The sequence below is a fragment of the Gorilla gorilla genome, chromosome 2 (genome assembly GCF_029281585.2).
Source record: "Gorilla gorilla gorilla isolate KB3781 chromosome 2, NHGRI_mGorGor1-v2.1_pri, whole genome shotgun sequence".
NCBI lineage: Eukaryota > Metazoa > Chordata > Mammalia > Primates > Hominidae > Gorilla > Gorilla gorilla.
The window spans coordinates 197,756,068-197,771,892 of NC_086017.1; the positions used below are offsets into that span (position 1 = coordinate 197,756,068).

At 43.3% G+C, this 15,825-nt stretch overlaps 1 protein-coding gene and 1 long non-coding RNA gene across 2 annotated transcripts in view; one reads left to right on the forward strand and one right to left on the reverse strand.

The window, feature by feature from the left end:
- LOC129532497 (uncharacterized) overlaps positions 1-15,825 on the reverse strand; it is a 115,231-nt gene that overhangs the window by 62,807 nt on the left and 36,599 nt on the right. The gene's annotated exons all lie outside the window — the stretch shown is intronic.
- Positions 1,771-14,026, forward strand: HRG (histidine rich glycoprotein). The gene is made up of 7 exons (XM_019024800.3): positions 1,771-1,995; positions 4,715-4,831; positions 5,718-5,808; positions 7,403-7,569; positions 8,565-8,645; positions 10,859-10,960; positions 12,799-14,026. The coding sequence occupies exons 1-7, from the start codon at positions 1,813-1,815 to the stop codon at positions 13,678-13,680; spliced, it is 1,623 nt and encodes a 540-aa protein (XP_018880345.1). The 5' UTR covers positions 1,771-1,812; the 3' UTR covers positions 13,681-14,026.

The window sequence follows — 15,825 nt, forward strand, 5'->3', positions numbered from 1 at the left end:
GTTGGAGCCTCTTAACACCTTGACCAGATTCCATACATTCCTGTCATTTTCCATTGCACTGGACTGGTCCCATTGGGTATTTAAAAGCCAGGGTTACTGACATTAAAAGTTCAATTGCAAACATTATTCAAAACCTGTTGCACTCATTAACCCTGTGACTTGTGGAAATGAGATCTACTTTTCATACACCTCCCTTTTCTTTCTGTCTTCAAATCCTTTCCCTCTCTCCAGTTCACTCTAGAATCCCAGTAATTCTCAACCTTGACTGCACACACTGCACAACCTAGGAGTTTAAAAACTACCAATACCAAAGTCCACTCCCAGAGATTCTGATTAAATTGTCCTGGAGGAGTCCTTGACATCAGGACTTTTTAAAACTCCTGGGGTGATTCTAACATGAAGCCGAGTCTGAGAGACATGACTGCAGACTCTCACAGACACTCACTGCGGATAGAACAGGGAGGAAGGGAGATGCTGCCTAACTGGCTGTTTCTTGGCAGTGAGGATGGAACCTAGGCTGATTCCCTCTGGTCCCTTCTGATGCTGCTGGCTCTGCTGGTCTGAGGGTTGCATATAGGTATACGGGTTTCTTCTGAAGCGTGAAGGTAGGGGGTCAGCTGTATCATAGCCCAGTCCCCCGCTGCTGATCCCTTCTCACAGTGGGATGGGCATCCAACTATTTGACTCTTACTCTCACCACCATCCTCTTCCACGTGAATCAATTCTTTTTGCAGGGAATTGGGGTGGCATGAGGTGTCCCCAACTTCTTCGCAGGCACACTAATAATAAATAGCATCACTTATTCTGCATCTACTCTATGCCAAGAATTATATTGGTTGCTTTCTTTTTTTCTTTCTTTTTTTTTAGATGGAATCTCACACTGTCGCCCGAGCTGGAGTGCAGTGGCGCGATCTCAGCTCACAGCAACCTCCGCCTCCCGGGTTCAAGTGATTCTCCTGCCTCAGCCTCCCAAGTAGCTGCGATTACAGGCATGTGCCACCATGCCCAGCTAATTTTTTGTATTTTTAGTAGAGACAGGGTTTCACCATGTTGGCCAGGCTGGTCTCAATCTCCTGACCTTGTGATCAGCCTGCCTCGGCCTCCCAAAGTGCTGGGATTACAGGCATGAGCCACCGCAGCCAGCCTGACTTCTTATTTAATTATCACACAAGCCTGCCAAGAGGTATCAATCCATATTTCATAAATGAGGAAACTAATTATCAGAGAAGTTTTGTTGCTTACCCAGCATTACACACTAAGAAAGTAATAGAGCTAGGTGAGAAATTCAGATCTGACTTCAAAACGACAGCCTCTTCATTGTTCTATTTTACCTGAAGTCACTTCCTTTTATAATGGTGCCTGTTTAACATGTTCCCCCGCTTAGATAATGCAGCTGCCTTCTACTGAGGAGTTTTAGTGCCATGATCCATCAGTCCACTGACTGATGATGGAGATTTCCAGCTGAGACAGGCAGGCAGATGGAGGAAAATTACCCCTAGCGCCACCCCCTACACCAACATAGGCACTGCTTATGTTCAAAGACGTACTTTAGATCTGCTATCTACTAGAAAAATCCAGATTTGTGCAGATCACAGTTCCACCCACTCATCAGCATTTCTCAACTTTCTGCCCCCAGGACCAACTAATCATTTACAGCTTGTTGATGGTTATTTGAACCCAGGGTCAAGGTGAACACCCCCAGTTACACAACAAAAATGTATCAAGGTTTTGTTTAATCAATTGCGTGTGTTTCAGAAAGTCTGTATAAAATTCTCTGCAGTGGCAGATCATAGCAAGGGATGGTTTAACAAAATGAAGGCACTCATTGCAGCATTGCTTTTGATCACACTGGAGTATTCGTGTGCCGTGAGTCCCACTGACTGCAGTGCTGTTGAGCCGGAGGCTGAGAAAACTCTAGACCTGATCAATAAAAGGCGACGGGATGGCTACCTTTTCCAATTGCTGCTGATTGCTGATGCCCACTTGGACAGAGTGGTGAGGAATTGCCAATGGCAGAGCTGAGTTGGGAGATTACTCACGGGGGCAAATGTGACTCTACCCCCTAGGCTTACTGCTTTGCACAATGAATGGCTTTGGTCAGAGTTTTTTGTTTGGCTTCTGTGGCTGCTCTAAATTGTTCTTTTTTCCTTCAAACTAACATTTGTTATTAGTGTACCCTCAACTATGATTCGATTTGTGGGTACATTTATGCTGAGCCTAGTTACATGATAAGGACTGCCAGAGAAACATTAGAATAAACTATGGGCCTTGGCCTCCAGGAAATAATAATACACTGGCACATACAGGCAAACAGTGTAAGTTACTAGGATAAACTAGAGAGAAGGAAAAGTTTTCTCAACCCTCCTAAGGCTCCTAACTGAGCCTGAAATAAAACTGGTAGACAAGGCCAGGCGCGGTGGCTCACGCCTGTAATCCCAGCACTTTGGGAGGCCAAGGCAGACGGATCATGAGGTCAGGAGTTCAAGACCAGCCTGGCCAACACGGTGAAACCCTGTCTCTACTAAAAATACAAAAACTAGCTGGGCATGGTGGCGCACGCCTGTAATCCCAGCTACTCAGGGGGTTGAGGCAGAAGAATCGCTTGAACTCGGGAGGCAGAGGTTGCAGTGAGTCGAGATCACGCCACTGCACTCCAGCCTGGGCAACAAAGCTAGACTCCATCTCAAAAAAAAAAAAAAAAAAAGAAGAAGAAGAAAACATACAAATTTATTTAATCCAAGGTTTACCTGACACTGGAGTCTTCATAAATGAAGACTCAGATATCCAAAGAAACTGGCCACTTGCATACTTAGAATTCACAAAGGCTGTGCAGAATGCAGAAGTGTGATGGGGCAAAAGGCTGTAATCTAAGAGTCATAGACTGAAAGAAGGACCCAGCAAGGCCTCTCTGTTTGAGTTCTTCATGGCCTCTCTGTGTGGCATTTCTTGCTCCCAAGTATGGGACAGGATCCCTTTGGAATGCGGATCTGAGGACCTACTATCAGAGTAGGTCAGAGAATGTCTTTATGGCCAGCTCCTACAAAGAAAGACGCAGGGGGAAGGTTAGATTCATATTTTAGGATTTATGGATGCTTTCGGAGAGAGGGATTCTACCATCTGTGACTGCCCTGGAGAAGAGAAATTTTAGTTTCTATGGCTTGCCTTGGGGGAGAAAGCAGAGTAGGAGAACAAAGGGCAGAAGGTCAGACGGATCTGGCTTCTGAGGCCCTTCCCATTTCCTTCAGTTCAAAGGACTCAGCACGCCAAAAGTACCATACTTTGAGGTACCATGTTCTGAGCCCCAACAATAGCCAAGTGAACAAAGGAGTGGTAAATGTACTGGAGCAGTTTAATGAGGGGAGATCTAGTAAGACTGGATGGGAGGAGGCTTCTGCTGTGTAATGATGCATGGGTAGGATTTGAACAGGTCTGGGTAAATGTGTTCCTGGTGAATTCCTGGCACCACCACTTCTAGGTGGGTATGGAATCAGGAAGAAGGGTGTTAGGGAGCCATTGAATATAAGCAGGTGGGTTCCAGAAGTTCCATGTGGGCTCTGGAGCAGGCATCAGGTGGGAGCCAAGCCTGTGGGCTTGTCTTGAGGTGAAACAAGCTTACTGTCTTCACTTAGATTACACGCCTACCTAAACTGGACTAGAGGAGCTGATAGACATTATAGAGAGACATGAAGCCTGCCTCTAAGCTCCGCAAATAACCTACTCTCCCTCTGATGGAAAAACTGAAATTAGGGAGGCCAGAGAAGGAGTACTACAGAGGACAATTTACCCTTCTGAAAGTATCACAGAGGGAGGCACTGTGGGTTGCAGAGAACAGGTGTACAGGAGTTTAGGATTCAACCAGTAATTCAGTGACCATTAGTCCCATGCCAGGCTCATTGTCACATGTTAGGGCGTAGGATGCATCAGCACAGAGCTGCCTCTGAGAGCTAGTGTAGAGAGCGGGTGGATGGGGAGGGGTCCTGATGTGCCTGGGGAAACTGAGGCAAGAGACAGGGACATGAAATAGAAAGCTATTTATGTATTCAGGAATGAAAGAACAAGGGTCAGACCTGGGTTAGTGGGAGTCAGGGCAATGAGACTGAGGAATAGACATGAGAGACGTTGCCAAGAAAGACCATTCAGGGCCTGGTACTGGATAGCAAAAGCAAGGACAAGGAAAACATCTCGTAGGTTTACATGTTTTACCCCAGAGTCTAAGGCAATATGTTGTTAGTGGTGCCACTGACAAAGACAAGGCAAGTGGAGAGGGCAGATAGTTTGTAAGAGAAGAGAGAGGATTTAGCTTTGGGCAAAGCAACATCAAAGCAGAAAATCCCATGATCAGTAATAGAGCTGGGCAAGAGGACACAACTACAAGGACAGATTGGAGGCCCTGATGAGGTCGTCATGACTTATACTTCTAGGCATGCGTAGGTGATGACGCCTCTGCTAAACCACCACTGCCGTTTAGTGATAGCTTCTTAAAGTTTATGGGCAGAAGACAAATCAGGACCACTTAAAAAGATTTGGAAATAACTCATTGAAGCTATGTATTGGAATCAATAGATCAAATGACGCAAAGGTAGAGCATCTGCAAAGACAGTGAGAAGAACAGGAATTCTGTTTAAGTAATAAATATATAGCTTTAATAAATAAAAAAAAAAAAACCCGCTAGGTTTCCATGTGCTACTCACATGTTGCTTTTGGCATTCCTCAGGAAAATACAACTGTATATTACTTAGTCTTAGATGTGCAAGAATCGGACTGTTCGGTCCTATCCAGGAAATACTGGAATGACTGTGAGCCACCTGATTCCAGACGTCCATCTGAAATAGTAAGTAAAGAGGGCACCTTCACTCTGCTCTTATCATTCTTATTTTCCATCTACTCTGTTCACTCAGCCAATGCCTGGGCTAACACAGTAGAAGAGAAAGGGCAGCTTTTGCCTTGAGATTCATGAAGATGATGTTAACCTTGAGCAATACTCTTGAGAGTCTTTCCTGGGAACCCAGTTCAAGACAACTCAGCAGGTTGTGTGGTCCCATCAAAGAGCATAACCAGCTGTGGGTCCTTGGGCAAATCATCTAATAACATCCCTCCACTTTGGTGTTTTTTGACTGTAAAATAAGAAGTGGGTTTAGGAATTCATGGACTCTAAGGGCCTTCCACTCTTGACAGTCTACAGGTATGAGAATCTATGAACTTGTAATTGTGTCCTATGAACAATGGTCCTATATTCAGGAATGGCCAAAGTAATTACTTGCAGTGAGGAATTGGGTCTTGCTCAGCACCTAGGATATACGCTGAGGAATAAGATCTGGTTTTGCATGTGGGAGGTGGGTACTGAAATGCCAGGCTCTCTGACACAGGTGGAGAACATGAAGATGAATAAGCAGAGATTCAAGATTTCATTTCCAGAAAATGAGAGGTTCACACTCCTGGAACTTTCACCACTTTTTCCCTTGAAAATGTTTGGGGTATGGCCATGATGCTTTAAATAGTTTCTCGCTGGTTCTCCTGAGGATTTTGAGTGCCAACAGGATGCAGCACACAGAAACTGACTAAGAAAATGCAGGGTTTGAGACAAGCTTTGATGAAAGAAATGCATTTTTAAATGAACAGTAGGAGGATGTTGCATCACCTTTTTGCTCTTTCATATCCGACCTGAGGAAGGCAGGATGCAATGACTCAGCAAGTCCTCAAGAGCCTCTTTCTTACAGGTGATCGGACAATGTAAGGTAATAGCTACAAGACATTCCCATGAATCTCAGGACCTCAGAGTGATTGACTTTAACTGCACCACAAGTTCTGGTATGGTAATCTGTTAAATTGCTAATTAATTCTTGATTAATACAAATTCAATCATACAGTGGTATTCGTCTCATCTATGTACATATGTATTCATATATATTCAGATGTATTCATGTATATCTGTGATGTACATGAAAGAAAAGCCTTCATAGACTCCATTATTATTCATTCTCCAGAGAATAGAAGGGAGACAAATTTCCCTGGTACTGGTACACCTTCTTTTAAAGAAATTCAACACATAAAAATAGAGATTTAGGAGAGGTAGGTTAGCCTCATTATAGATATAGGCTTTGGAGTCAGACTTGCTTTAGCTTGAGTCATCATCTGCCAGTTGTATAGTCTTGGGAGGAAGTAAAGTCTTGGGACTATGAAGTAAAGATTATGACACTTTCTATTTAAGACAAAATAATTGATGCTCAAAGAGGTTAAATGACTTGGCCTCAAGAACAAAGCCAAGATATTGTGAAGATGTGACACAATCCCAGGAGTATTAACTCTAAATTCCACAGCTTTTTTATTTATTTATTTTTATTTTTGAGACAGAGTGTCGCTCTTGTTACCCAGGCTGGAGTGCAATAGTGTGATCTCGGCTCACTGCAACCTCCACCTCCCGGGTTCAAGCAATTCTCCTGTCTCAGCCTCCCAAGTAGCTAGGATTACAGGCATATGCCACCACATCCAACTAATTTTGTACTTTTAGTAGAGGTGGAGTTTCTCCATGTTGGTCAGGCTGGCCTCAAACTCTTGACCTCAGGTGATCTGCCCACCTTGACCTCCCAAAGTGCTGGGATTACAGGTGTGAGCCACCACGCCCGGCCTCCATACCCTTTTAATTTACATTTTCAAATAGAATTATCACAGGATTCCTTTTTAAAATAGCAAGTCCAAATATGATACTATATACAAAAATGCAAGATACTGCCACAGGAGTTTGCATTGAAGAAAGGATGATCTGTATCTTCTCCTCTCTCTGGGCAAAACTCTATGTTAGTGCTCTGTCTTCCTCCTTGGCAACAACACGAAGAACTTATTAAAATATTAGTGGCCTGGTGCAGTGGCTCACATCTATAATCCCAGCACTTTGGGAGGTTGAGGCCAGAGGGTTGCTTGAGCCCAGGAGTTTGAGACTAGCCTGGGCAATGTGACTCAACCTCATCTCTATTATTTAATATATACGTTAATATATATATCATATTAACACATAAATATATGATATATTATATAATATAAAAACATGATATATTATATAATATATAAATATATAATAGATATTATATAATAGATAATATATAGATATATTAACGAATGTCATAGTTGTCATATATATATATATATGTTAGCACTTTATCAGTGGTACTGGTGAAGGCATCATGAGTAGGGGTCACAACATAGACATGGGGATCAGAAAGACTCGAAGGAAGAATCAGCAGTTTAGTTCAGTTGCCAAATGGCTGATTGATCTTGAAGCAGTTACTTAGCTCTTCCCACCCTCAATTTGCCCATCCTTAAAATGAAAGTTATTGTCATTCTTGCCACCAAGCCACCATTAACATTTCCAGCCCTTTACTGTGACACTGCTATCTTCTTTCTCCAGTCTCTTCAGCACTGGCCAATACCAAAGATAGTCCGGTCCTCATAGATTTCTTTGAGGATACTGAGCGCTACAGAAAACAAGCCGACAAAGCCCTTGAGAAGTACAAAGAGGAGAATGATGACTTTGCCTCTTTCAGAGTGGACCGAATCGAGAGAGTTGCAAAAGTGGTGAGTCTCCACTAAGGTTCAGCTGGAGTCTGAAGGCCCAGACTCCAACCTGGCAGCAGGAACTGAATGGCACACCCTCTCCACCTGCCTCAGTTGACCAGCTGCCTTTTAATTTGTCACTCTTGGGGCCATAAAAGACAGGCAGCAGGTATCAAAAAAATACCAAAAAATTGCCTTCCTCAAACACTTTTATTTTTTAAAGGGTGAGTAGGGGACTGGATATCTGACAGAGAGGAGAGAAAATCTAAAGAGGAAACAGGGAAAGACAAGAACATATGAGGGTTGTGTCATTACAAATCATCCAATACTAACATTCTTGTACTATGATGGAAAACTGAAGTTCAGAGAAATTACCTCACCACACCCAGTAATGTGCCTATAGTTAGATGGTTCCCTGCTCTCTCTACAAGGACCCAAGTACTTTCACCCAGAGCTGTCTTGTAGAGCAACTGGTTGACATTTGCTATGCATTCAGAAAATGCAGCGTTAAATAGATTGTGTTGCATACAAGTAAGGAAATGAGTACCATGCAGTTGCTCAAAGAATGTTTGGACCCATGTGCACTGGAGTTTGAAAACATATTGGTACAGGAAAATGCAGGTTATAGAACAGTACTTAGACTATGGACCCATTTATATGAAACACTTAGATTTCCCTGTGTATGTGTAACACATCTAGGAAAACACTCGAAGAGGAAACACATCAAATAAATGAGAATGAAAACTCTGGGAAGAAGTTGGAGTGCAGGAGGGGTGATTTTTCACACTCTACTTCATCATGTATTTATTATTTGAACCTTTTCAGTGAACTGGTATTCACCTTATCACTTAGGTGTTACATTTTTAAAAGGCAGAAACCATTTTAAAAAATGACACATACTGATGATTTTGAATTCTCATACTGCCTTAAAAAATATTGAATGGTAGTTATCTACTGCTTTTTTTTTCCTTTTTCTTTGTCTGTTCTTGAAACTATTTTGATCCCATCTGTTCTAGAGAGGAGGGGAAGGAACCGGTTACTTCGTGGACTTCTCTGTGCGGAACTGCTCCAGACACCATTTCCCCAGACACCCCAATGTGAGTATAAGAAATGTCTGTGATCGTTGACTAGCGTCACAGAGAAAAAAGAAAGAGAAGAAGGAGAAGGAGAAGGAGAGGAAGGAGAAGAAGGAGAAGAGGAATGAGAAGGAGAAAATGAGGAGGAGGAGAAGGAGGAAGAAATGTCTGTGAAATACAAAGTATCATCTGGGAAGCACTTAGTACCTGCCAGGCACTCTTCTAAGTGATTTACACATCAGATAACTTATTGTTTTGTTTTTGAGATGGAGTTTCGCTCTTGTTGCCCAGGCTGGAGTGCAGTGGCACAGTGTCGGCTCACTGCAACCTCCGCCTCCCGGGTTCAGGCGATTCTCCTGCCTCAGCCTCCGGAGTAACTGGGATTACAGGCATGCACCACCACGCCCAGCTGATTTTTGTATTTTTAGTAGAGATGGGGTTTCACCATGTTGGTCAGGTTGGTCTCAAACTCCTTATCTCAGGTGTCCACCCACTTCGGCTGGGATTACAAATCAAAGTGCTGGGGTTACAGGCGCGAGCCACCATGCCCGGCCTATGATAACTTATTAGCCCTCACACTACCATATGAGATAGATACCATTTTTAATCCCAAATTAGCAGATAGGGAAACTGAGGCACAGAGCACATAAGCGAACCATAAGAACATGATTTTATAATATACATGATATATACCTAAACTTAAAACTAAGTTTCTAACTGATTAGGATTAAAGGCTTAGTTAGAACTATAGCAGTTCGTACTAAGACCCTACACCAAGTGGTTTTATTAATTCCGCATCATCACACTCACAGGAATCCCACTTGACAAATGAGGAGGTAACTGAAAATCAGCAAACGAAAGGTCTTGCCGATGTTCACAACCAAGCTGAGATTAAAACTTAGTTATTCTCATACAAAGTCCCGTGGGATTTTTCCTCTAATCATTTACAAATAGATTCTCATGTACCTGCCGGAAGACATTATCAATACCACCTGGCATTTGCATGGTGACCTACAGTTAAAGAAACACCTCCACATCTGTTATTGCCAGGTCAGAGCCTCATGAAAATCCTGCTGACAAGGAAAAGCAAGTATCTGCCTACATTTCCCTGTGACAAGGGGACCTGAAATTAAAACCACTTACCTAAAGGCACTTAGCTAGAGAGTGTTAGGAAATGGAATTTTAATTATGATGCCAAGCCCAGGATTTTTCTGAGGTTTAACAACACATTCTCCCTGGTCAAAAGGGAGAAACCATCCATTAGTACCTTTGTTAGCTCTTCTAATGTCCACACTGAACCAGGTGTAGAAACCTTCTTAGCGCCCACCGGAAAAGACACCTCCCTCCCCTACTCGTATGGCCAACAAACCCTTCATGATCTTGGTGTGGATAATGTAAACCCAGAGTTGAAGCACCAGAGCTGAAGAGGAGGCTCAGGGGTAAGTGTTTTACAGCATCCTCTTGTTTAATTAATCCCTCCCACAACCTGTGAGTACATAGTATTATCCCCATTTTACAATGGCTGACTTTCAGAAATCTTTTGTAACTTTCCCAAACTCAGACAACTAGGAAATGGAGAAGCCAGGATTAACATAGGTCTTTCTGATTCCCAAACTGTTCTCAGAACCTCAATGCTTAGCAATTTATTTTAGCAGACAGCCGTCCTCTTGTCCTAGTCGATCTTTCACAGATGGGTTTAGGAGCATCTGGAGCACAGGAGTGGAAGCCAGTTGTAGCCCTGGCACTTGGGTGGAGTCAGCAGACACTTGCCTTGACAATGTCCATGAAAACCCATCTTTATGCTATACAGATGCCCTCCTGTCCAACACTTTCCTCCAAGGGACCAGCTGAAGTTGTAAAAATCCCTCTTTGACACCATTCCTCATTGTCCCAGGCACAGGCAACTGAGGTCTCCAGTGCAGAAGGGTTGGCCTAAAGGCAAGGCAGCAATGATGTGGTTTTCCTCATCATTTCCATCACCCATGGGGAAGCCCAGTGCTGGTGCCTGCTCATGAAAAAAACCACAGCAACTTTAGTGATACCCTTCACCACCTGCACTTTCCCCAAAGTGTTAACAAGGAAAGATTGCTGAACGACTGGTGGGAATATCTGATCATATTACCCTGATTTTTCTAAAGCACTTCTTCCTTTTCTGAATGTCTGGAAGCTAACTCTGGCTGGTCATCTTCACACCACCTGGACACACACACTAACAGCTCCTCATTCCTTTGTAGGTCTTTGGATTCTGCAGAGCAGATTTGTTCTATGATGTAGAAGCCCTGGACTTGGAAAGCCCGAAAAACCTTGTCATAAACTGTGAAGTCTTCGACCCTCAGGTGGGTTGTCTAAGCAGACTTTGTCATGGCAGTGCCAGATTAAGTGACATACGTACACAAATAGTGTTGTTGCTTCCTAAAGCTCTATGAGTGGGTGTGTGTGTGTGTGTGAGAGAGAGAGAGAGACAGAGACAGAGACAGAGAGAGGGAGACAGGGAGAGAGAGAAAGAGAGAGACAGACAGACATGCAAGAAAAAAGATACAGAGAGTATCCCACAACTGGGGAAAGGAGTGCAATTGCCAGATTACACAAAAAGTATGAAAACTTTTCCAAGAATTGAAGAGGGGTAACAATTGGCAGAAAATTAAAATCATGTCCAATTCAACCAAACTTGAAGGAATTTGAAAATGCTCCTTGTAGTCGGGACTCTAGTGCTGAGACTTAGTCATTCCTAAGCTTATATTATTGGGCATAGAATCTAAGAGGAATATATCAGCCTCAAATTTATTATGTAAATGTATATAAAATAAGATGCAAAACCATATTTTGCATCTGTCTCAGAAATCTTTGGTCTATTTTTTACATGAGTACAAAGATTTGCTTCACGAAATTTTTCATATCAGAAACAAAACTTAAAATAATCCAAACATCCAATCCCAAGTTGAAAAAAAGAAAAAGGAACAAAGGGCAGGATTGTCACCATGAACATGGCTCTGTCTTTTTATTTATTTATTTTTTTTTGAGAAGGAGTTTTGCTCTTATTGCCCGGGCTGGAATACAATGGTGCCATCTCGGCTCACCGCAACCTCTGCCTCCTGGGTTCAAGCGATTCTCCTGCCTCAGCCTCCTGAGTAGCTAGGATTACAGGCATGCGCCACCATGCCTGGCTAATTTTGCATTTTTGGTAGAGAAGGGGTTTCTCCATGTTGGTCAGGTTGGTCTCAAACTCCCGACTTCAGGTGATCCACCTGCCTCAGCCTCCCAAAGTTCTGGGATTACAGACATGAGCCACCGTGCCCGGCCTCTGTAGCTATTTTTTAAAAATTAAACTCTGAACAAGGAAGAGAGAGAAGAGGTCAAGTGTTCAGCTTTTAGGAGTAAGGGATGTTGATACCGTCAAGCCTCAGTTAAGAATATCGGTTATAAGGCACTAGTTTTCCAGTGTTGGTCTACAGATGGGTGCCAGGTCATAATATTGTTTCACCACTCTGTGTAGTAAAAATGAAAAAAAAAAATAAGGATAATGAAGTTTTTTATATCTAACATTTATCCATCTAAAGGACAATCCTTTACTCTGATATTGTGTTTCTGGCTCTTTCTTTTTTTTTTAATCAAAATTTCATTCCAGGCTGAGCGTGGTGGCTCATGCCTGTAATCCCAGCACTTTGGGAGGCTGAGATGGGTGGATTACTTGAAACAAGGAGTTCAACATGGTGAAACCTGTCTCTACTAAAAATACACAAATTAGGAGCCTGGGCAACAGAGTAAGACTATGTCTCAAAAAAAGAAAATAAAAATTAGGTGGGCATGGTGGCTTGGGCATGTAGTCCCAGCTACTTGGGAGGCTGAGGCAAGAGAATTGCTTGAACCTGAGAGGTGGACGTTGCAATGAGCAGAGATCGCACCACTGCACTCCAGACTGGGTGACAGAGTGAGACTCAGTCTCAGAAAAAAAAAATAGTTTTTGTGAAACAATGATGGTGGTAAATGATAGTTATTGTTAATATTTTAAATATCAACTGGGCTAGATAACAATTTGAGAATATTTTTTCATAATACTTTTTAAATTGATTTGTGGAATCTATGATCTGGGAGCCATTGGTGTAAATCAAGTCAAGTATCTAACATCTTCTTTTATGTTACATGATGATAGGCACTTTTCTGTGACCTTTTCCAGGAACATGAGAACATCGATGGTGCACCACCTCATTTGGGACATCCCTTCCACTGGGGTGGGCATGAGCGTTCTTCTGCCACCAAGCCTCCATTCAAGCCCCATGGATCCAGAGATCATCATCATCCCCACAAGCCACACGAACATGGACCCCCACCTCCTCCAGAAGAAAGATATCACTCACATGGACCCCCACTTCCACAAGGCCCTCCTCCACTATTGCCCATGTCCTGCTCAAGTTGTCAACATGCCACTTTTGGCACAAATGGGGCCCAAAGACATTCTCATAATAATAATTCCAGTGACCTCCATCCCCATAAGCATCATTCCCATGAACAGCATCCCCACGGACACCATCCCCATGCACACCATCCTCATGAACATGATACCCATAGACAGCATCCCCACGGACACCATCCCCATGCACACCATCCTCATGAACATGATACCCATAGACAGCATCCCCATGGACACCACCCCCATGGACACCATCCTCATGGACACCATCCCCATGGACACCATCCCCACTGCCATGATTTCCAAGACTATGGACCTTGTGACCCACCACCCCATAACCAAGGTCACTGTTGTCATGGCCACGGCCCACCACCTGGGCACTTAAGAAAGCGAGGCCCAGGTAAAGGACCCCGTCCCTTCCATTGCAGACAAATTGGATCTGTGTACCGACTCCCTCCTCTAAGAAAAGGTGAGGTGCTGCCACTTCCTGAGGCCAATTTTCCCAGCTTCCCATTGCCGCACCACAAACATCCTCTAAAGCCAGACATTCAGCCCTTTCCTCAATCAGTCTCTGAATCATGTCCAGGGAAGTTCAAGAGTGGGTTTCCACAAGTTTCCACGTTTTTTACACATACATTTCCAAAATAAAATGTGATTCCTTTGAAGAGGAAAATGAATAATACATTGAATTAGAAACATAAATAAAATGACCAGTAATTGTGAAAATTACAGTTCTTTTCAACCTACTTTCATACTGAAGATGCAGCAAAATGTGAATGGGAAAAGAGATGGCCTGAGAAGAGAGATCAAATGGAAAGGAAAGGAAAGAACTCAGCGCTGCCAATTAGTAGTTAATTCTGTCACTCACCACTATATCACTTGAGACAAATCTATGCCACTCAGAATCTCCTTCTTTCCTGGACTTTAATTCTAGAGTCTCTGTTACTGCTTGGGCTATACCTGGGCATACCAATAAAGTATGGTATTGAAACTATTGTTATCATTTATTTCATTTTATTTTCTAAGTTCCAGGGCACATGTGCAGGGAGTGCAGGTTTGTTATATAGGTAAAAGCATGCCATGGTGCTTTGCTGCACCTATCAACCCATCACCTAGGTATTAAGCCCAGCATGCTCTAGTTCTTTTTCTGAATGCTCTCCTGCTTCCTACCCTCCCCCTATTTATTATTATTAAAGTGACCTAAATTCTCTCCTTGTGATTATTACTAGGCATCTAAATTTTCTTTTGGAACAATAAGTTCTAAATTCAGTCATGAAGCAAACAAACCTCTGGCTATAAATTGCAAAGAAGCTTGCTAACATGAATCATGACCATAAATTCAGGTGCATAAGAAATGTCACTTTATGCTCAGAACAAATTAATTTCTATTTGAGGATGCCATCCTACTGGCTTAGTGGGAAATTTAACCCCAGTCCTTCTTGGAGTCCCCTTTCCCTGCCCTGCTACTTTCCACACAAAGTTGGGCCACAGTTCTAGGATCTCACACTGTGCCAAGCTGTCCAGGTGGTAGGAAGCAGGATAGTGACTATCCCTCAGCCAGGGTGACTGTTGGACCAATGATCATCATCATGAGTGATAGCCATCATGATCAGGGATAGTCACAAACCTGTTAACATCACTCTTTCAGTCTGATTTATCTGCTACTTCTGTAGAAAACTGGGGTTCAGGAATGTCTGTACACTAGCCATGGACATGACTGCCAAGGTATGGCATATGGCTACTCTCCCCCTGGGATCTTGCTGTCTTCCCAGCTGCATGCCCAGAAAGCAGGGCAGAGATCTCCTCTGCCTCAGAGACCCCTTACCTCACTCTTCTCCTTACACCTTCTCCCTCAGCTAACGACTCTCTTGCTAGTCTCAGGTAAGTTCACTTTATTTATTTTTAGGGCCAGAAGACTTTTTCCACACTATACTCCTCTTTCTTTTTCCTCCTCAAATCAGGACTCAATCATTTGAAACAAACTAAAAGAATTCAGATTCTGTCTATCTTCCAACCACAATAGTGATACTCAAAGTATTTCATAATCAACATGACCCAAGCACTGACCAATCAGACCAGAAACAACAACCTATCAGAACAGTCACCATCCATAAACAACCAGCGTGACCACACTGGCAGGTGCAGCTGAATGTGGCCCTGCAGAATCACATTCCTCCGGGAGGCATGGACACCAGGTCAGCTGCTTGAACAGGGAGAGGAGAAAGGTGAGACCCAGGGAGGGCAAAAGATACAGAGGTTAATAACTCAGAATGTATCCTCCCACAGAAGCACTGGAGTAGGAATCAATAATTTACAAAGTACTTTCATAAACTTTGCTTGAGTTAATGAAAATATTCCTTGGAATACAGAGGAGTTGAAGCTCTCAATTCACTTCAGTTAAGTGCATTCTTCCTATGCACACCCGACACTGCGAGGGAATAATGGGATAAGAAACCATTCCCACCTCGGGATGGTACGTTCTACTAGAGGTTTTAGACAATACACCATGCTTTTCTAGACTTCTTCTTGTTTGTTTGTTTGTTTGTTTTCACAGAGTCTTGCTCTGTCGCCCAGGCTGGGGTGCAGTGGCGTGATCTCAGCTCACTGTAACCTCCACCTCCTGGGTTCAAGTGATTCCCCTGCCTCAGCCTCCCGAGCAGCTGGGACTACAGGCTTGCGCCAACACACCCGGCTAATTTTTGTACTTTTAGTAGAGACAGGGTTTCACCATATTGGCCAGGCTGGTCTCGAACTCCTGACTTCATGATCCACCTGCCTCAGCCTGCCAAAGTG

Bases quoted from the DNA above. Each gene is read 5' to 3' on its own strand.
- HRG (XM_019024800.3), top strand. From the start codon at position 1,813: ATGAAGGCACTCATTGCAGCATTGCTTTTGATCACACTGGAGTATTCG. The intron at 8,646-10,858 runs GTGAGTATAAGA...ATTCCTTTGTAG, and splicing joins ATTTCCCCAGACACCCCAAT to GTCTTTGGATTCTGCAGAGC. The intron at 10,961-12,798 runs GTGGGTTGTCTA...GACCTTTTCCAG, and splicing joins GTGAAGTCTTCGACCCTCAG to GAACATGAGAACATCGATGG.